This window comes from Myotis daubentonii, chromosome 1 (genome assembly GCF_963259705.1).
Source record: "Myotis daubentonii chromosome 1, mMyoDau2.1, whole genome shotgun sequence".
Lineage (NCBI taxonomy): Eukaryota > Metazoa > Chordata > Mammalia > Chiroptera > Vespertilionidae > Myotis > Myotis daubentonii.
This window is the reverse complement of record NC_081840.1, coordinates 49,785,601-49,805,620: the sequence shown is the minus strand read 5'-3', so window position 1 is coordinate 49,805,620 and position 20,020 is coordinate 49,785,601. Positions and strand designations below refer to the sequence as shown.

Below are 20,020 nucleotides of genomic sequence, written 5' to 3'. Positions count from 1 at the left end.
CCAAAAGCTCTTGACTACGAATCTCTAAGTCCAGAACTCAAAAGCTGGTGTGGAAGGCAGGTACTGTCTGTGGAGGAACTGGAGGGACGAGAGAGAACTTGTAAATCATTCTCAAAGGGGTCACTATGTGGTCTTTGAGACAGTATCAAATGTCAGTTCACACCTTTGGGTGGGCGTCTCCCAATCATCATTTTTTACTCAGAGAAACATAAGCACTATGTAATGCTCACTCTGAGCATCTACTTATGGTTTTTAAAGTCACTAAATGTGAAGTAGATAGGTTAAGGCAACCCGATTTCTTATTAATAAACACTGTGAATATTTAGAATGCATACAGAAAACATTTCTGTAACAAAGTATTCTTAGAAGATTCGTTCCATACAATGGCTTTTATTGATCATTAAAATAATTTGAGAGAATTTTAAGAAACATGAACTCCAACCCTACTTCTGAAGATCTATCTATCTATCTATCTATCTATCTATCTATCTATCTATCTCTATCTACCTACCTACCTACTTACCTACCTATCCATCCATCCAGTCGCTCTTTCTCCCAGTAAATGGTTATCTGTAACCATTGTTTTCTTAGGTGGCCCAGAGCACATTACAAAGTGACTGGGTGCTATTGCAAATGCTTTGCAATTACCTACTTGCCGGTCACATCTATTATATTGTGGCTCCCTAGGTTGGGAGGAAAAGATGGGAGAAAAAGGAGTCTAGTGAGAACTATTATTATATTTATTAACATATTTATTAAGTCCTTAAAAACCCTAAAGTTTTAAATCTCACACACACACATATTTAAAAGACTATTTCTATTTAGAGATTGTATGATTTTATAACTGGGCAGCATTGAAGAAGTTATATGGTTCTCATCAAATAGAAGGCAAAATTGCTTACTTAAATATGATGTTGCTTTGCATTCTAAGTATTGCGATTGAAATACATAAAATCAAGAGGCTGCTTGTCAAAATGGTGCTTTTAAAAATTCTTTACTTCACAGCGATTCCAAGCTCCCCCACCTCCCCTGGAAAAATGGATTCAGAGATCCTCTTTGTCTTTAAAAGAACTGACCGCTCCTTGCCTGATAAGCACTCTGCTCAGTGAAGCAGCCATTTGGGTTTCCTCTTTTCAAGACCGGGCCATCACCCTCTCCCAATCCTACCCATCAAAGATCACAATAATGGGACAAAAATCCTAGCTACGGGATCATTGATATAGTGCTTAAAAGCAAATCAGAGATAAAACCCAAAACTCATTTTGTAAAAAGAAAAGCCAAATTATTCAAAACTACAAAATCAAATTTATTAAGAGTTGGAAATACTGCCAATCACCCACATATATGGTATTTTCAAAGTAGCAAGGTGCCTTATATTTTTGTGCACGAATTGTATTGGAGAAGAATCTGTTATGGGATAGAAATTCCCTTTAAGCCTCCCCTTCACTCTCCACACTCCATTTACATGAACACAGGCTGAGCACTCACAAGAAGCAAAGGTGAACATAATCTGCTGAAACTGATGAAGCACTTGCATTTCCTTTCAGCGCTGGGCTGCCGCCTGACATTTGGCCAATGCACTTTTATGATGAGCAGACCAAGTGCTCCTCCGATTCTAAATGTTATCGCTGGCTCTCTCCATTTGCCCAAGAAGCAATCCAAATGGTATTGGAATTGTGTTGTTAATTAAACAAAAACAAAACTGAAGGATGAGACTAGAGTTGCTCAAATGAAGATTTATTACTTCTAAGGATGAAACCACTTTAAGCCTAAACTTACTTGACAACTAACAGAGGAAGGATTTTCTTCTTTGGTGAGTTCAAAAGGCCTGATTTAATGATGTTTAAAAAACAACAGTAAATCAGCCAACAAAGAGAATGTTCCTCTTTTATGGTGGCTTGTTCTCTACTCGGCGGTCCACATGCATACACACACCAAAAAGCTATATTGTAAAGAGTTTCTGTTTTCCATGAAAACTCCAATTGTACAAACTCTGACGTATGGAACCAATTTAACTATTAATACTGAGAGGCAGTGGGGAAGTATTTAATATGATTCTGGGTCATTTCCCCCACCCCCTTAAATCTGATATGGAAACATTTACAGCATTCCTCATTTTCCCACAACTATTTTTCTTTAGTTTAAATTTGTACCAAAGCAAGACAATCCCATTAAAACACAGGGTGTTATGATATTGGGGACAAAATATCCTAATTATCTAGATGCATTATAATTCTACTTCTCTCTCTTTCAGGCTTATTGAAAAACTGCATTGCCAGGACTCCCGAGCTGCTTTTCTCAAAGCACAATACTACGAATCCATTATCTTACAGCAGCCAGAGGTCACTCCAAGACAAATGTGGGGATGATGATGGTGGTGTAATCCTCATGATTATATTAGTGAGGGACAGGATGGGAGTTCACTTTGTGCTAGAACTATAAAAGCAAAACAGCCTATATACTGGGAAATGTCAAAATTAAAATATTAAAACATACTGTATTGCTTGTTTACTGTTCATTAGAGGAAATGGTCTTAGCTTCTCACCCGCCCTTGTCCCAATCAACGCAAATTAAACTAAATAAAATGCATTAGGGTTGACACTGGCACCTCCCAAATAGCAAAATCTCTTTTATAACTTAAAGGGGAAAAAAATGAAAGAAAATGTCTGAACTACAAAGGATATTTGACTCATTTTATTCTTACAAGTTTAATGAAATGCAGGAAACAGAATAAAAGTTTTTTTGGGGGGTGGGGGGGAGGGAGGAGCATAGATTTTTTTTACATAAAAGTCGGTAAGAAAAATCTTAACATTTTTTCTTTCCAAAATGATTTTAAGTGCTTAACAACGTGAATCACAGGGAGGTTTCCTGCTTTCTTACTTTATCAGTTGCATATTTTAAAAGTGATTTAAATCCTATTTTCCGAAAGTCACAGGAAAAAAAGATAGACATGTTGCTGTGGGCACGTTGTAGAATTTCATCTCAAGCAGCTCATCTCAGCGTCCAGTACGTTTCGGCCTGTTAATAATTAATAAAAGAGATGCCACCCAATCTCTAGTGAAGAAAGGCAAAGCTCGGTGATCCGAAAGTAAACCCAGCGCTGATATCGAACCGAACCGGGTGCCCTTCATCCTGGATTGCAACAAAACCTCCACCGAGCAAACATTTAACGAGCGGCGCCCGCACGGAAGGGGGAACCCGAAAGACAGGCTGGGTCTGCAAAAACGCTGCGCATTAGGGGAGCCCTGTCCGCGGCGAACAGATGGGGCTCTAAATCCTCGCCGCCAGCGGCCGGGTCTGGAAGCCGCTCAGGCAGATTATCTGCCCCGAGGAACCTGCTGTTGCACGAGCCGGCAGCGCGCTTCGGGCTGAGTGTCTCCGGGGCTGTTTGCAACAGTCCTAGGAGCGTGTCCGGGTTTCTCCAGGCCGCACGGGCGACTTCCTGCACACCTCCAAACTTTGGCTTTCCCCTGACAAACTTCCTTGACTTTGCTACGGCTTCTTTCCTCCTCACCTGAGAGGACCTTGAGCGAGTCCTCTCTTCAACCAGTGCCCCCTGCCATCCTGCCACCGGCCTGGCTACAGAATCCTGGTCGGGGCGAAGGCGGGTGGGGAGGCTTGGCCGCGATTAACCCGCGCCCGTCGGCCCTCCCCGCCATCTCACCTCCCGCAAACCCACAACCCAAAGTATCGGGTTGGGGTGCGCTGCGGCGGCGGGCGGCCGCCGAGGGAGCCTGGGCACGCTCCGGACGCCCGTCTCCCGCGGGCCCGGGCCCTTTCGGAAGCGGCTGCGGCAGGACGCGGCGCGGACCCGCCGCACTTCCCGGGCTGCTGGGCCGCCGGGCGGGAGGGCGCCAGGCCTGGGGCGCTGACCAGTCCCCAGGGATGACCCCGCGTCTGCCCGCGCGCACGGCCCGGCCGCAGAGCCTTCCCCTGCGTAGGCCGTAGCTGTCCCGGGTGCGGGCCTTGGGGGCCGGCCGCGGGCGCCCCCGGCTTCCTCCGAGTTCCCCAGACCTTCCCTCCCTGCCAGGAGCGCGGCGACGGCCGGCAAAGTTTCTTCAGGGAGCCCCGCCAGGTGCCGGCGGGCCCGGGCCACTGGCAGAAGCCGGACGGGGCGGAAGAAGGGGGTCCGCCCCGTGCGCCTTTGCCCCCAGCAGGAGGTGGGCAGCTCCCGCGGCCGGGCTCAGGTGCCGCCGCCGCGTTGGCCCAGGAGGCCCCGGCGGGGCTCGGGCGGCCGGCCCCGGGCAGTACGTGCGCTCGGGCAGGCGCGCCCACCCCTCCCCCTGCGCGCCCGCCTCCCCGCCCCCCGGAGCAGCCAGCCCACCCGGCCCCGGCGGGGCGCCCGGCTCACCTTTCATCGCTGCGATCACAAAATACATCATTTAAGCCGCGGTGCGGAGAGCGCAGGGAGAGCGGTTGGTCCGATCCCGGAGCCCCCTCTGCCGCCGCCGCGCCGCCGCCGCCCGAGCCACAGCAGCAGCTGCCGCAGCTGCCCGCCCGCCGAGAGCCATCCCGAGCCATAAGAGGCTCCATGTGACCGGCTGACATCACGGCCGCCGCTCTGTTTACACCGCGCCCCTCGGCTTCCTCCCCGGCGGGAGGCGGGAGGCGGGAGGCGGGAGGCTGGCGCGCCCGAGCGCCGCGCCCGCCCCGCCCCCGCGTGCAGGTGAGCGGCGGCGGCTGCTCGGCGGGCGCAACCGGGCCCGGCGCTGCCCTTCTGCGCCCCCGGCCCGCGCCCGGGACCCCGGCCTTCTCCTCGCCTTCGCGAGTCCCCGTGGCCGCCAGGGCTCCTCCTTGTGCGCAGAACTCGCGCCGGACCACTTTCTCCCCCGAGTCCGCAGGGCAAGGGGCACGCAACCTAACGCCATTCTCTCGCTCCCTTCCCGGAGCCCCCAGGGGTGTTAATGCTCAGGCTCGTCCGCGGAAAAGAGGGGTTTGGTCGCGCGGAGCCGTCGTCAGCCTCATTACCCATTTTCCAGAGCGCCCCGGTTCCATTGGGAAGGTAGAGTCCCCTTCTGATACATGCAGAACGCAGCCCGGGGGAGGGAACTAAGTCCCTCCAAAGTCTTTCCAGAGAGACTCAGCCTGGGCAGGGGGAACTCTTCCCCCCAGACATTGGTAATTCTCATCACACCAACAATGAAGGCCCTAGTCGTCTACTTTTCCCGTCCCCTCGCCCCCCTCAACCGCTGACACCTGGAAGAAGGGCTCCTGGCGCCGGGCAATTTGAGCCACTACTTGTACATTCCCAGGCACTTCCATATCTTGGGTTCCATCTCTGAGAATCCATCCACAAATGGAAAAGGCTCTAGTTTTCACACCCTAAAAATGGGACTCTGTGGTACTTTGGACAGGAAAAATAAAGACCTCTAAAGGTTAACTTTGTGCGTTTTAACTTGCAACTAAGCTTAATTCCTTCCAAACTTTGACGCTTAATCCTTTTTACTGGCTTTACGGAAACGTACATCATGACATTATTATCAGATGAATCTCTTCACCGTGAATTTCAGATGCTACATACCCAGAGTCTGCATTATTTAAAATTTCATCAGGCATGTCTGTAGTATTGTGCATAACAGAAAAATGTATCGAAATCCACGTTTTCATACCTATTATTCCTTAAATTCTGTTTTCTTTTCTGATGGTCTGTTTCCATTTACAACTTAAAATATTAGATGGCTATTCGTTGCACTCATGGCGAGTAAACAGTTAGAGACCTAGAATTTTTTTTTTTTTAATATAACTGTGTTGTCCTTGATCCCAGGGCTGGGTGGTAATTGAAAACACGTATAGACGATCAGCACTGTAAAAATCATACACTGCCCACCCTACCCCCTTTTCAAGGCAAAATACACACAGACCTCCGATTAGAAGGTCAAAAAATGCCATTTACCTTAAATCAAGTCATTGCTTTATAAAAGTTTGATTTCAGTTAAAGTCATCCTAATGCAGTTTTTCCTTTCGAAATTTTTTCCAAATAAAACCACAAAAATAAGAAAAGCAGTCATGAAAATATGAAGCCAAGACCTACCCATGTTAACTCAGCTGTCCAGCATAGCGAAGTGGACAAGAGTTTCAAATGAATCAATCATACCCTCTGTGATGTTTATAATTATGAAATTAAATCACACCATGTTCCCATGATGCAACTGCATCTCCAGTGAGGCAACACTCCTCAGTGACCCTGCCATGCATATTTGGTTCTTGATTCCCCTTGTGCTAAAGACTTTAACTAGGAAGGCTAATGCCAAGCTACCTATACGTAGGTCCCAGGTACCATTTTCCTTTCCTTTATACTGTTAAAGGATGGGAAACCATCAGAGACTGTATGCTCATAGGTATGGTCTTCCATAGTCATTGCAATTGAATCCAGATATACAACTGTGAAAATTCACAATGTTACTTTTAAACAGTATCCTGCTTTAAAAAATAATGCTTTGAAAATTACCAAATCCATTAGCTTGAGCCTGCCTGTCAGCCATCTGACTCCAAGGTAAATAGTCTTACGTTACTAGTAATTGGTATTTATTTCCAATTCATTTGAAATCGGTAATTGGGAATGACATGTAATGTGACATGTTCCTGCAATTACATGTAGCAGAATCATTCATCCCATAGGTATGTCTCCAATGGAAATAGAACACTAATTTGAATTATTTACACCTTTATTCAACAAAGATGTCTTCAGAATAATGTAATACTGACCTTGCCCTTTAGAAATATATTTCATTCTCATCCTACAACTAATGAGCAGCAGAATCGCAGGTATTAAGTCTTAACCTTCTAGTGTACCTAGACGCTATTTGTAAATATGACTCTATGAACGGTCTTCAGCATTTAACCCAGGGTATATTATATTGTTCTTAATATTAACACAAAACTCTTGTGAAACTTTGAAAGTAAAAAAAAATCTATTGAAATACAAATTTTCTATGGAATTGTAAGTCCCCGATCAAATAAATCAGTCAGGAATGAAAGGATCCATATCTTCCTTCAACACTACCAAACTGAAGCAATAAATGTTGCACATTTCAGGGCAAACTTTTACCAACTATATATTAAAATGTAGGAATAATTATTTGGATTATATTAAATGCTTATGGAATACCAACTGTGGGGGAAACAGTGCTAAGCAAATATTCTTTCCATTAAAAATTAGTTTACCGAGCGTTCTAAAAAAAATAGACTATCATTTACAGGAAGACAATTAAACAGGATGGGAATTCTTGACCATGAATGAGAGTAAGTTATGCATTAATTCTCAGCTTAAATGTTTCTACTGACTAATTTCAGAAAAAGAAGGCACACATGTAATTCAACTCAGAGTCCTCTAGATACCGTGACAACCCCACATGGTGTCCCTATGTACTGGGTTTCACAGTGGATCTGTCACTTAGCAGGGAAGTGGAGAAACACGCTGATGCCAGGCTGTTCCCAAATGCCTATGAGAAAAGCCTGTGTATTTCTGCAGGGTTCTGAACTGGAGTATAATCAGTAACTTGGTGCCAGTCGTTGCACTTTCATGGGGTTAAATAAACGATCCTTGATTCTGTGGGAGTGTACTTGTTTCTCTTATAAATGGGGTCTAAGTTTATGATATACACCACCTTAAATCACAAATACAGCGCTACTGGGGAGAATGGCAAACCAAGGGGCTGGCAAATTTATCACGAGTTGGCCAGTGGCTTCTGGTACAAAGATGATTTCAAAGTTTGCTGATGTACATGAGAGAGAGCATTTTGGCTCTGTGGTTCTGTTTCGCCCGGGCCCTGATTCTCTCTCTCCAGTGTGTGGCAGCTTGCTAATTCAATTAATTTCTTTCTAGCTGAACAAGAAAGGGATCAGTGAAAGGTTAATGTGGGCCCAGGCAGCTTGATTCAGCGGCATCCTGAGCAACCACTGCACTGTGAGCTGTGGGAGTTGGGCCCTTCTGGCCGCATAGAGCCGGGGAGCAGGTCTCCCATAGACCAAACATGGTCAGACCCAGAGAGTTCTAAGCAAGACTTCTTGGGAAACTACAGAGAATGCGCAAACTTACCTGCAATAGGTCACGGCCTTGCTTAATTTTGAGTGGAAGGTGCCAGTGTCTCCTACAGGAACGTTTATGAATGGAACAATGCTGGTGAGACCTGGCCACCAAAAGTGACAGAGGGGCCCCTATTGAGGAGTGTTAAGGGGGAGGGGATGAACAAATGAACACAGCTTATCTGTCTGATATGCTTCTAAACCAAATATAGAAGTAGATCTAAATGTACACGCAGATATGTATACACATACACAGTCCATGGAATAGGGCAAAATAAGCTATTTTGGTGGAGAGAAACATCTTCGATTTTACACACACACACACATGCATTTCACATTATCAACCATATTAACTGAATTTCTATTATGCACCTGGCACGATAACTGGAAAGGTCAAACAAGAACAAGACAATAGCTCTGATCTTGAGAAGCTTACTAATCCGCTGGCCTTGGCTCTGAAAACACTATAGAGAAGTCAGTTCCCTGTGTCAGTCTGAACATTCCTACAGGAAGGCAGTGTCTGGTTGCTCATGGAAAAGACATTTGCATAGCATGTTGCCCCTCACAGTTGATAGATGGCCACAAATAATTAGTGTGGCTTTTAGTGTAATGGGATGTTGGAGGTGAAAGATTTGGCTGAGTTGAGACAATGGTGAAGGGATTCTGAGATTTCTGGAACCTCACGTCTCATACATCTATTAGGAAATCTAAGAACTTGCAGATGTTTTGTAACCATCACAATGAGGGAAAGGGTAAAGTTCACAGGCATACAGCCCCGAGCAACCTCCAGATAGGTGGCTAGCAGGTGCCTCACTACACACACACCTGCCAAGGAAGGACATGCACATCAGAGGCCAGAGGGACATCCAGCCCTTGTGTTTCTAAGAGTGTTCTCACCCCATTCCTATGGCTGGCAGTGCAACAGGACATTCAGAAAATCAAGATTTTCTACTTAAAGGAATATGAGAACTAGAAAGGAACTCACAACCTGGGTTCCTGATGACCTGGGTTCAAGTTCCACCCTTGCCATTAGCTTTCTGCATCACCCTGGGCAAACCACTTTACCCCTCAGGATATCATCCCCTTTCCTGTGGAATGAATGAATGGGAACAGGCCTCAAAGGTCTCCTGCAACTCAGACATCCTGTAACTATTTTGAGGATCACGTTCCATCCATTTCTCAGAGATACATTCATCTCCTTCTCTGTGCTGAACCATTTTTTCCATTGAACTGCCTGGTATAGTAGGATGATCTCTGGCATTAGACTAAGTTGGGCTCAAAACCAACCTTCCTCCCACTCACTAGCTGAGTGATCTTTCTCATAAGTCAAATAAGGATAGGTGAGCCCTGTAGGGCCACTGGGAGGAATACGTTACACAATCTAAAAGAGGAAAAGGATGATTCTCTCTTAGTAGGGCTCCTTAGTGGAAATACCATCACCACTTCTTCCACCAGCTTCTGCATTGTTGTACACACACAGAGCCTGTGCCTAGTGTAAATTATTGGCCTTCATAAAGATGTGTTGAAATGACTATCAGCATGCACTTTGGCTAAGCTTTCTGCAATTTTGAAACGTGTGTATAAAACAAGCATTTATTAAGTACCTGCTAAGTACTGGGAATATGAAGATGAATAAAAATTAAGTCACCCCATGGCCTAAGGGTACTCATGATCTCACATTTTTATGTCTAATCCTATATAATAAAAGCCTAATATGCTAAGTGTTTGACTGTTCTACTGTTTGACCACTTGCTATGATGCGTACTGACCATCAGGGGGCAGATGCTCCGACAGGTAGGTTAGCTTGCTGCTGGGGTCTGGCCGGTGGGGACAGGGCAAGACGGGCCAGACACACCTTGGAGCTCTTTGTGGTCCCTCCCTGGTCCGATCGTGCACCAGTGGGGTCCCTCTGCCTGGCCTGCACCCTCTCGAAATCTGGGACCGCTCAGGGGATGTCAGAGAGCCGGTTTTGGCCCAATCCCCGCAGGCCAGGCCGAGGGACCCCACCAGTGCATGGATTCATGTACCGGGCCTCTAGTTTCTTATAAGAGCACAATCTTTTTACTATCTTATTGTCTGTAAGAGTGCAGATTCTTATCCAATAAATATTGATAAACACCTGCTGTGCATTACATTGTTCTAGGGCATGGAGAAGGAAGGGAAAAGATATAAATGTCAGACCTGCCCTCAAGGAGCTTGCAATCTACTAGGAAAATGAATGCAATGTTTATAATGTAAGGCAGAGTGTGTGACACATACTCGAAGTGTTCCAGAAATAAGGTGTTATGTAAGCCAAGAGTAAGAGAGGTTACTCGGTGCAGGGTTAATCTTAAACTTTATAAGATTAAAAATTCCATGGAGGAGGTACCACTTGAACTAGACCTTGAAGGACAAATCAAATATTAGTGAATAGAAAAAGGAATAATGGGCATCTTAGAAAGAGCGTAGAACATAGGTAAAGGCACGGAGAGAGAAAATGCATTTCTTACTTAAGGAACAACCCGTAGTGAAGGTGTATAGTAATATAAAGCACATACAGACAAGGAGGGGAGAAGGCTCGCAATGTAGGCTGTAGAAATGTCTTCCAGGTGCCTAGTATAGAGCTTTGCAAACTATTCACATTTAGAGAACGAGTCTTAAAAAAATATAAGGGCAGGAGGAGGGAATTGTGCTTTAGAAAATAAATCTCTTTTCCGCTTGCCTATTTCATTGCCTTATTGTAAGGATTAATAGTTGGCTTGATAGTCATAAAGTTAAATTACACTTAATAAAACACATAGAGCAAAAGAGTTCCACATCACAGCACACTGAGGAAGAATAAAACTGGAAATGGGTGTTATTTCATCAGAGCAAAAAGCTAACTGGAGCATTTTAGGATGAACAAGATAAATTAAATGTTATCTGATTTTGTATCTCATCCATTTCAATTCTGAGAATTATCTGAGACAGTTCCATTAATATAGATGTTTCCTATATGGACGGTATTTTATTTTTTTAAAAACTATCTTAAAAATACATTTTCAAATAAATGGAAAAAAGATAAGCAGTTACAGATGGCTTTCCCTTTTTTTGTCATGCATGATTAAGGAGCGCAGAGTAACTCGGGCTTCGCTGGGAAATCCGGGGCTCGCAGCGAGGAGCCTTCCAGGAGCAAGTGCTGGCGTTATTTTGCTTTCTCAGAGAAAATATGTTTCTGTGCAGTCAAGCACAGTAATCAATTATTCTGCATTATGAAATACTCATTTTATAACTATTGACATTTCAGACAGTTGTGCCACATGTCAATAGTGGTTTGGATGCTCACATCTAGGCTCCAGCTGATAGGAGGGGATTCATGGGCTGACGGTGTCTGACCAGCAGTCTATTCTCAGCTCTTAGAAGCACACGTATTATTTATGTCCAGGCCGGCACTGGGGAAATATGCTGTGAATACTGAAACAAGAAGAGACTTGGGTATTTTTTTTCTATTTTAATAAAAAAATGTTAAATTCTTCTAAATACGTTAGATTCACATTAAAAAAACAACAACAATCAATACCCATTCTCACGAATGCAAAACAATTCCTACATTTTGTAAGATGGAAATAGACTAAAGTAGGCATTCCACTCAGAGACTACAAAATTCATGTTCAATTTTTGAATATCCAGTTAAGCCTTGTGTCCCCAAAGATAATTTTCCAAAATAAAAATGGTTTTCTAATATTTATCCATCCCTGCTGCTGTTGTCAATTTTACCTCTCCTATTGGTTAGCAATTCCTTGGGACACACTCTGTGGCAGGCCCTTCTTTTATCCTCTTTGTAACATTTAATTCACCCCAAACGCTCTTTTTTTTTTTTTTTCAGATGAGGAAAGTAGGGCACAGACAAATTAAGTAACTTGCCCAAGCACACAAGGCTAGTAAGTGGTGAAACCATAACAACAACCTATGTAAACTGATTTTAGGGTGTGCACCCTTAACCATGATGCTACCACTCAACATTTTATTACTTTTTCCTTAAATTGAGCACTACTCAGTGTTTTCAAAATGGCAAAACTGACTTCTTCAGGATTCAAAAATGACTTCTCTAATACATTGTAGGCATGTGTGCAAGAAATTCTTTTTATCAGTAGCTCCTGTAATTGAGCAGGGTTAGTATGTGTCATTATGAATTATTGCACAATTTAGTAAATTAGTTAATTACTTACTAATGAAGAAACATACTGTACACTGTTGTAATTATCCTGTTTGAAAACAATGTTGCCATTTGTACATTTAAGAAACACTTGCTACACATTAAATTAACTCTGGAAGGGAATTCTTTCCTGTTTTGGAATAAACAACTCTAAACATTGGTAATGGAATGTTACAGAGGACTGCGAGGAAATTCAGAACTACAAAAGCCAAGGCTGCGTTTCCAAAAGACTCCAAGCAAAATAACAAATCTGTTAAAAACAAAAAAATAATAATTTCATAGTTCATGCTATTAGAAAAGCACAAGGTAGAGATATTCACTGTTTTTACTTTTACAAATCGTATCACTGCTGCTCTTTTGATAAAGTTTTTACAACATCCTATAATATAGCATTTCCTTCGCCTATTTTAATCATCCAACAAATGGCTTTGATAGTATGATAATCTTAAGCACAGCCACTTAATTTTCAACATGCTTTCAAAAAGTCTAGATTTATTGACTATAGTCATGCATGGCCTTGTTATTCATATAAAGCCATATTATGTATAGAGCCTTGAGATGTTTTGACAACACATCTTAAGTAAAATATACATAAAGTAACTTTTAAAATGTCATAACAAATGTGAGAAAGAGTGACTTATTTGTGTAAATGAAGGTATTATTGAGAAACTATTGATATGCATTATTGAATTTGTTATAAAGGTTTAAGTACAATAATAGTTTCAGATAACCCAACTTGCCTCTTGTTCCAAAAGCGAGGTCCATATTGTAGAGTGAAATTGATTTTCATAAACTTGAATGTAATGGTGATTTCCCATTTACATCTTTGCTCCTTGAAATATGACAGAGGTAATGTGGCAATGACATTATAAACATGGAAGAATAAAAAGGGAAATACCAGAATTGTTAGGCACTCAAAGAATCATGTGGTAGACCTTCCTGTCTCATAGGACATGAGTAGATAAAAATGCCCAAGTCTCTTGTTTCTGTATCCAGTATTCATTAAATAGTTGTGTATAAGCAAGGTAAGTGATATATTTTTTAAAATAAATTTTATTGATTTTTTACAGAGAGGAAGGGAGAGGGATAGAGAGTTAGGAACATTGATGAGAGAGAAACATCGATCAGCTGCCTCCTGCACATCCCTTACTGGGGATGTGCCTGCAACCAAGGTACATGCCCTTGACTGGAATCGAACCTGGGACCCTTCAGTCTGCAGGCCGACACTCTATCCACTGAGCCAAACCAAGTGATATTATTTATATCTTGTTTTCTCTTATCCCAAGGTCAAAATGCTATGTAACTGGGTAATTCAAATAAAAGTGTTGTCCTCTTATGAATAATGCAGTTATAGTATAGTCAGCAGATTTCACCATTTGTCAACAACAGTAAAAAACCATTTTCTGTAAACCAGTAAGAATCACGCTACATGTAAGCATCACAAAACATGAGAAAAGAAAACATGTTATATCTGCTCATAGCCCCCACTGCTCAGCTCATAGTGTAACATAAATTACTATATAGTGTTTATCAACTAGAACTATAGTAAAACATAGGAAGTAGTTTTATGGTATTTTCTGATGTTACTGTGGCAAACTGGAACTTTTTTTGTATTTTGATTTATTCTTCATATCTGTTTTTTCATCTGCTATTAAAATATAATTTATATATAGTAAAACTCGCTCTTTTATGCACAGTTCTTCATGTTTTGACAGAAGTTTTTAATTGCATCACTACCAACACAATCAAGATGTGGAACAGTTCCATCTCCCTCTCCTCCCAAATTCCTCTGCAGGCAACTCACTCCCCTTTCCCAAACCCTGGCAACCACAGACCTTTTTCTCAGCCCTATAGTTTGCCTTTAAACAATATTTTAAAAATATCCCTTCAGTGGAATAATATATTAGGTAGCCTTTTGACTCTGGTTCCTTCCACTTTAGCAAATGCATGACAGATCCCATATTGTTGAGCATATCAATAATTTGTTACTTTCTATTGTTTACTGATAGTCCATTCCCGTTTACTCATTCCCTAGTTGAAGGGCATTTAGGCCATGTCTGTGTCCTAACAATCACAAATAAAGGTGCCAAGAAAATGCAAGTGCAGGTTTTCGTATGCATGCAAGTTCTTATTTTACTTGGGTAAATATCTAGGAACGGGACCGCTAGATTATATGGGATATAGAAGTTTCACTATAAGAAATGTCAAATGGTTTCCAGGGTGGCTGTGCCATTTTGCCTTCCTCTTAGCAGTTCCTGAGATTCCAGTTGCTACCCATCCTCACCAGCACTTGGTGTTGCCAGATATCTATCTATTGTTGATTCCTGTTATTTGAGGGAGATAGCTTCTATAAAGTCATTGCTATCACTGCATTAGTGAATACTGTATCATTGCCCTAGGGTTAGGTGCCTGGGAGACGGTTGTGCTCATAATAGTTTTGTCAACTGCTCAATACATAGACTTGCTTTTGTGTGTATGGTGTTATGTACTCAGGGAATTCAACAGTTAAGAGAATTTTTCACTTTAGAAGTAGATATTTTATCACTCTGCTAATCTAGCCACACTCTTCAGGATCAAAGGCTATATACACTATAGACTATAAAAATATCTTCATGAGAACAGATGATTCATTCCAATTAAAAATACTTTCTGACTGTTTTAAAGTGATTTTTCAATAACATAGAGCTTGAACGCTCATGAAACAAGATTTTCTTTTCTTTTAAACACTCCTGAAAAAGCAAAGAATTAAATTTAATTAATAGGCATATCATAATTAAGCCTGAAATGTTTTCTTACAAAAATGCCCCTTACGATTTCAAGGCAATAAAAATTAATAATTTCTATAAAATTATCACAATCCTGTGTGTAATCTAAATGCTAAAATACAGTGGAAAAGAAGCTACATAAACAAAAGAGGCTACAATAAAGCCATAATGGTTTCATTACTCAAAATATATACATATGATTGCCTTATAAAATTATGATGATCAGATATAATTAAGTGACACTTTAAGATTACTGGTCTTAAGTAAATGCAAAACATGATGATTCATTGACAAAGCAAGATAATATTAGGGAGGGAGAGATGTTAACTTTGCGTATTTGATTACAAAGCAGAAGAGCTAGGTAAAACCTCAAAATCAATAATCATTCTTTTATATGAAACTTTTGTTGTTTCCTAACTTACATTTATATATTTTTTTGAGATGACATTTTTTAAACACGTAAATTCTTTTGTGGAACCCAACAACAGGTATAAATTAAACCTCGGGTTTTAAACGTCACTTGCCGACAGGCACCCTCCGAGTGTTTTCCACGGAGGCACCTCACTTCTGATTATTGCCGGGCTGTTTTAAATGGTCTTGGACAGGGCTACTGAATGGCTTGTCAGGGAACAGGAAAACACTATGACACCACTTCTCCAGATTTCTCCCCAGAACATGAAATACTTGGGATTGTTCTAACAGAAGCAAGACTGGTTCAAGAACAACTTAGGCTTCATGTGGAAGCTTTCAGTTTTAACTGGGGGAATGCTTCTAACATATGGCAGCTGGGCTGTGACTCACAGCAACCTTGAAATTCTGCCCAAAATGTCTGTTTCCTGAGATTGTGTCTGATAAGCCTGTGCATCCCTGGTGGGGCCCAGCAGGCATTCAATAAATGCTATTGTTGGAATGAATGAATGAATTAAAGGGTTTCTAATTATGAGCTACAAATTCCTCCATCAACAAACAGTCCCAAAGGAAAGCTGCAGTGTACTTGGAATTCCTATCTAGGAGTTCTATTTTCAGCTACTTTATACATTTTTCCCTTTTTATTTAATTTATTGGGGTGACCCTGGTTAACAAAATTATACAGGTTTTGGGTGCACAATTCTCCAACACATCATCTGTACACTGTATTGTGTGTTTACCATCCAAGTCAAGTCTCTGTCCATCACCATTTATCCCCACATACCCTCTTCTACCTCCCCTTACTCCACCTCTACCCACCCATTTCCCCCTGGTAATCACCACACTATAGTCTGTGTCCATGAGTTTTTTCTCTCTTTTTAAAAATTTCTTTTTTGCCTAATCCTCCCACCCGGCCAGCCCCCCAGCCCCTTGCAGTGTCAGCCTGCTCTCCATCTATGAGTCTGTCTCTATTTTGTTTGTTAGTTCATTTTACACATTAAAAAAATTCACTTAGTTTAACTTGGTCTTTCTTGATTTTTTTTTTTAAACCAAGGTGTGAAAAGCTCAGAAGCATTTTCCAGAACATGAAAGACAAGTATAGTTCTTAGAAAGTGTCATTTGTATGTAGCTTGTGCGTGATAATTATTTTTAAATCTCAGTTAATCATCAGATATTTTCTGGGAACAGACTATGGGTGAGACACTGTGTGAGATATTTGAAAAAAGGAAATTTAAAAAGTCCTCCCCTTGCTTACAGAGCAAAAATTGTCATTAAGACTTAGTAGAAGGTGTATAGATTCAAGAATATATTTACTAGGTGAGCCAATGGCTAATTAAATAATACTAAATTAGAACTGCTATCAATGAAGTTGAAATAATTGCTATAACAATTTTCATAATTACAAATTTCTCATTTGAAAACCTTATGAAATGGAACATGGAAAAAAACAGAAAGGAAGAAAGGGAGGAAAGAAGGAAGGAGAAGAAAGGAGGAAAGGCTAGAAGGAAGGAAGGGAAAAAGTAGAGAAAGATCCACAAAGATGTCACTAAAATTCTAAGAACTAAAGTTCATATCTGCTAAAAAAAGTCCCAAGGGCATCCACTCATAGACTATTTACTCTTATGTAAGATAATTTTGCCAACCTTGAGATCTGATTTTTCATTATATAGAATATATAAAAAGCACAACAGAAAGGAGTAGAGAGTTCTGCTCATAGAAGCAAGGAAAAACAACAAATATCAAAGGAAGAGATAAAAAGGGATGAAAAGTAGACATGAGCACTCACAAAGTAGGCAGCATGGGGCCACTTAGCAGAGGGGCAAACAACCAGCCACACCTGAGAGACTCCGAGGACAACCTGTATGACAGCATACTGTACACACCACAATAATTAATGTTTATAATGAGTTCGAAACATTAAGAATGGATTAACCCGTGAACTCTAAGAACATAGGGACTTACATAATACACTTGGAAGCCGCCCTCTCCCCCATATAAAGTGAAATAGCTTAGGCACATACACAGATATACCCCAGAAAATTAATTTACATATATAGGGTTATCTCATTTTCTAATAATATCTGTGAGTGGGTATGTATATGGCTATATATCTGAAATAATAACCCTAATGAATTAAGACCTTACAATCAGGTCTTAGTCCAGTTTCAGTTAGCAATGCTCTGCAGCCTGATGGAAAACGAATGAGCTTTCCATAGCAGGAAGAACTGTTTTATACACCGGCACTTCAATTCCAATGTTAGCCAACTATCGGTAAAATAAAAACCGTTCAAATACGCCTCTCTCTTTAAAGCTACACTGTTTCTGTAAGTGTTTAAGTTATGAGTATTCAGGGCTGAGGTTCAAATATATAGCCTTATATTAAGATACTGGCTATTCACATACTAGCCATTGCTCTTTATATAATAATGTTGAACCTGCTGGAATTCTGGAGACGGAAAGGCTAGCAATGAAAGTAGTTTCATTAGGAAAAAGAGAAAGAAGAGCATCAGCACAACTTGGCCCTGTTTTCACTCGGTGCAGGCGAAGGGATTGTTTCTTTAAAGTATGCTTTCTACATGCACACACATGACAGCAACACTTCTTCATGGCTGTAACAATGCTTTTTCAAAACTGCTAGCCTGTTTCCAGGGCAGCTGCAAAACATCCGTGAACACTAGTTAATTTATCGGAGTCATGGAAACTGCTGCCTCTACACCTGCCTGGCTAGATGCACATTGTGCAGAGCGCAGGAGGTGAATTCTCTCCGCTCCAGGCTAGACAAAGGGAGGGGAAGCGCTGCTGTCGAGGTCCTGGGCCTTACCTTCAGATTTCTCCCACTTGCACTCTGCGTATTACCTGGGCTCCAGAATAGTGTTTTTTGTATTTAAATCCCCATGGTCGCCTCGAAATTGCTATAAACTTTATCATCATCTTCTTTGTTACTATTACAGTGTTGTTGTTGTTGTTACTGAGAATGCAGTTTAGGGGCTACAAATGGACATTTACAAACACCCTGGAAGACAGCAGGCAGTCAGGGATTCTTCTCCTCACTCCCGGAGCGGGTAACGAAGCTCAGAGAGGTTTTCCAGCTTAGCCTGGGTCACACAGCTTATGGTAGAGCCGCCTCAGCAGCCCAGGTTTCTGACTCTCAGTCTGGTGCTGAATAAATGTTGCCACATGCAAGATATTAACAACTGATTCCCTGTTCTTTAAGAATGCATATTCTGAGGAATTGGCAAGTGTAAGGAAAGTATTCCATAGGACGATTTTTGAAAATTAAACATGAAGCTGTGTTATACTTTTTCAGAAGATTTTGGTCGCTAATTATACCTTCCTTTTGGTTCATACGTTTTTATATTACCCATTCATTCCTGCCACAAGAGATAATTTACATGCCTCTTCAAAAATATGCCACCAGTAGTAGAAGAGGGCATAAGGAATATAAATGGTGATGGAAGGAGACTTGACTTGGGGTAGCGGACACACAATACAATATACAAAGGATGTGTTAGAGAATTGCACACCTGAAACTTATATAATTTTATTAAACCAATGTCACCTCAATAAACTCAATAAAAATGTCACCAATAAATCACCAATTAATTGTTAATTAACTGGACCTCATAACAATCAACGGAAAACAAGCCTGGTCATATGATGGTGGTTTCACAGTTTCCAGTCCTTTCAGTGTGATGAGATTCATTTCAGTGTAAGGGCCCTGGTTCCCATCATGACACTGGCCTCAGAAGTTAAGAACATATTGTGAAGTTATGTACCTTCTTTTTTATGGCTTGCTTTTTCATTACTTTATTTTGAAAATAAATTTTAATACTTTATCCATTCAGATGGAGGGGACATCCAGACAGGCTGTATCACATGTGTTTTCCAATAGCATAGGGAGTGGTTCCTACGATTAATTATAAAACCAACCCTTTTCCACATTTAAGGGCTATTCATTTGGCATCTCTGCCACTCAGAACTTGCTCTTACCACCCCTTGTTTGGTATGAAATATTGAATTAGTTTAGAAAAAGAACAGCTAGTATGTTGTACCTTTACAAATTATATTATTTGGTACTAGGGCTTTTGAGATAAAACATGACATATTTCATTGGGCAAAAATAACATGCAATAATTATAGCAAGGGTTTTAGAAGGCACAAAAACATTGTAGCCTTAGGGGTGAATGACATCAAGTCTCAGGTTGAGATCCTGATAGACCCAGGAATATAATGCTCAAGGTCTCATTCCCATTCAATGTTCTGACCATTTGATCACACTCCAGCATGAGACAATGCATGTCTATCTGTGGAACATCCACAGGATGGAAATGAGGTGGCCTTCCTTTCTTTACTGGCAACGATCAGAGATGAAGCCATTTATAAAAATACCTGCCATAACAGGAACCGCTACATCTCAACTAAAAATGGGAAGACACAGAAGAGGCTGATAAAAACGAAATCATGATACAATAATCCCTATCCCATCACCAAAGCGGTTGCCCAAAGAGGGGCCTCCACAGTTGTGTGATGAAAGGCACACATCATAGACCACCCGCTGGGCCAGCCAGGCTAGGCACGTGAAGGAATGGCCTTTTCTTCGTGGGCTGAATGGCTGGACTCTCTCGAATGAATAGATAACAACATCGCA

At 41.6% G+C, this 20,020-nt stretch overlaps 1 protein-coding gene across 4 annotated transcripts in view; it reads right to left on the bottom strand.

Annotated features, from left to right (window-relative positions):
- The window catches only part of RORA (RAR related orphan receptor A), a 734,689-nt gene that overhangs the window by 98,165 nt on the left and 616,504 nt on the right, over positions 1 to 20,020 (bottom strand). For 2 of the 4 annotated variants that reach the window (XR_009453285.1, XM_059699569.1), the window contains exon 1: positions 4,352 to 4,580. The exons of 1 other annotated variant lie outside the window; for it this stretch is intronic. Coding sequence is in view for 1 of the 3 variants with exons in the window: in XM_059699572.1 (XP_059555555.1) it covers positions 4,352 to 4,382 (31 nt within the window). In the remaining 2 variants the exon portion in view is untranslated. Of the gene's footprint in view, positions 1 to 4,351; positions 4,581 to 20,020 lie in introns of those variants that run through there. One more of the 4 variants, XM_059699572.1, reaches the window with a different exon arrangement.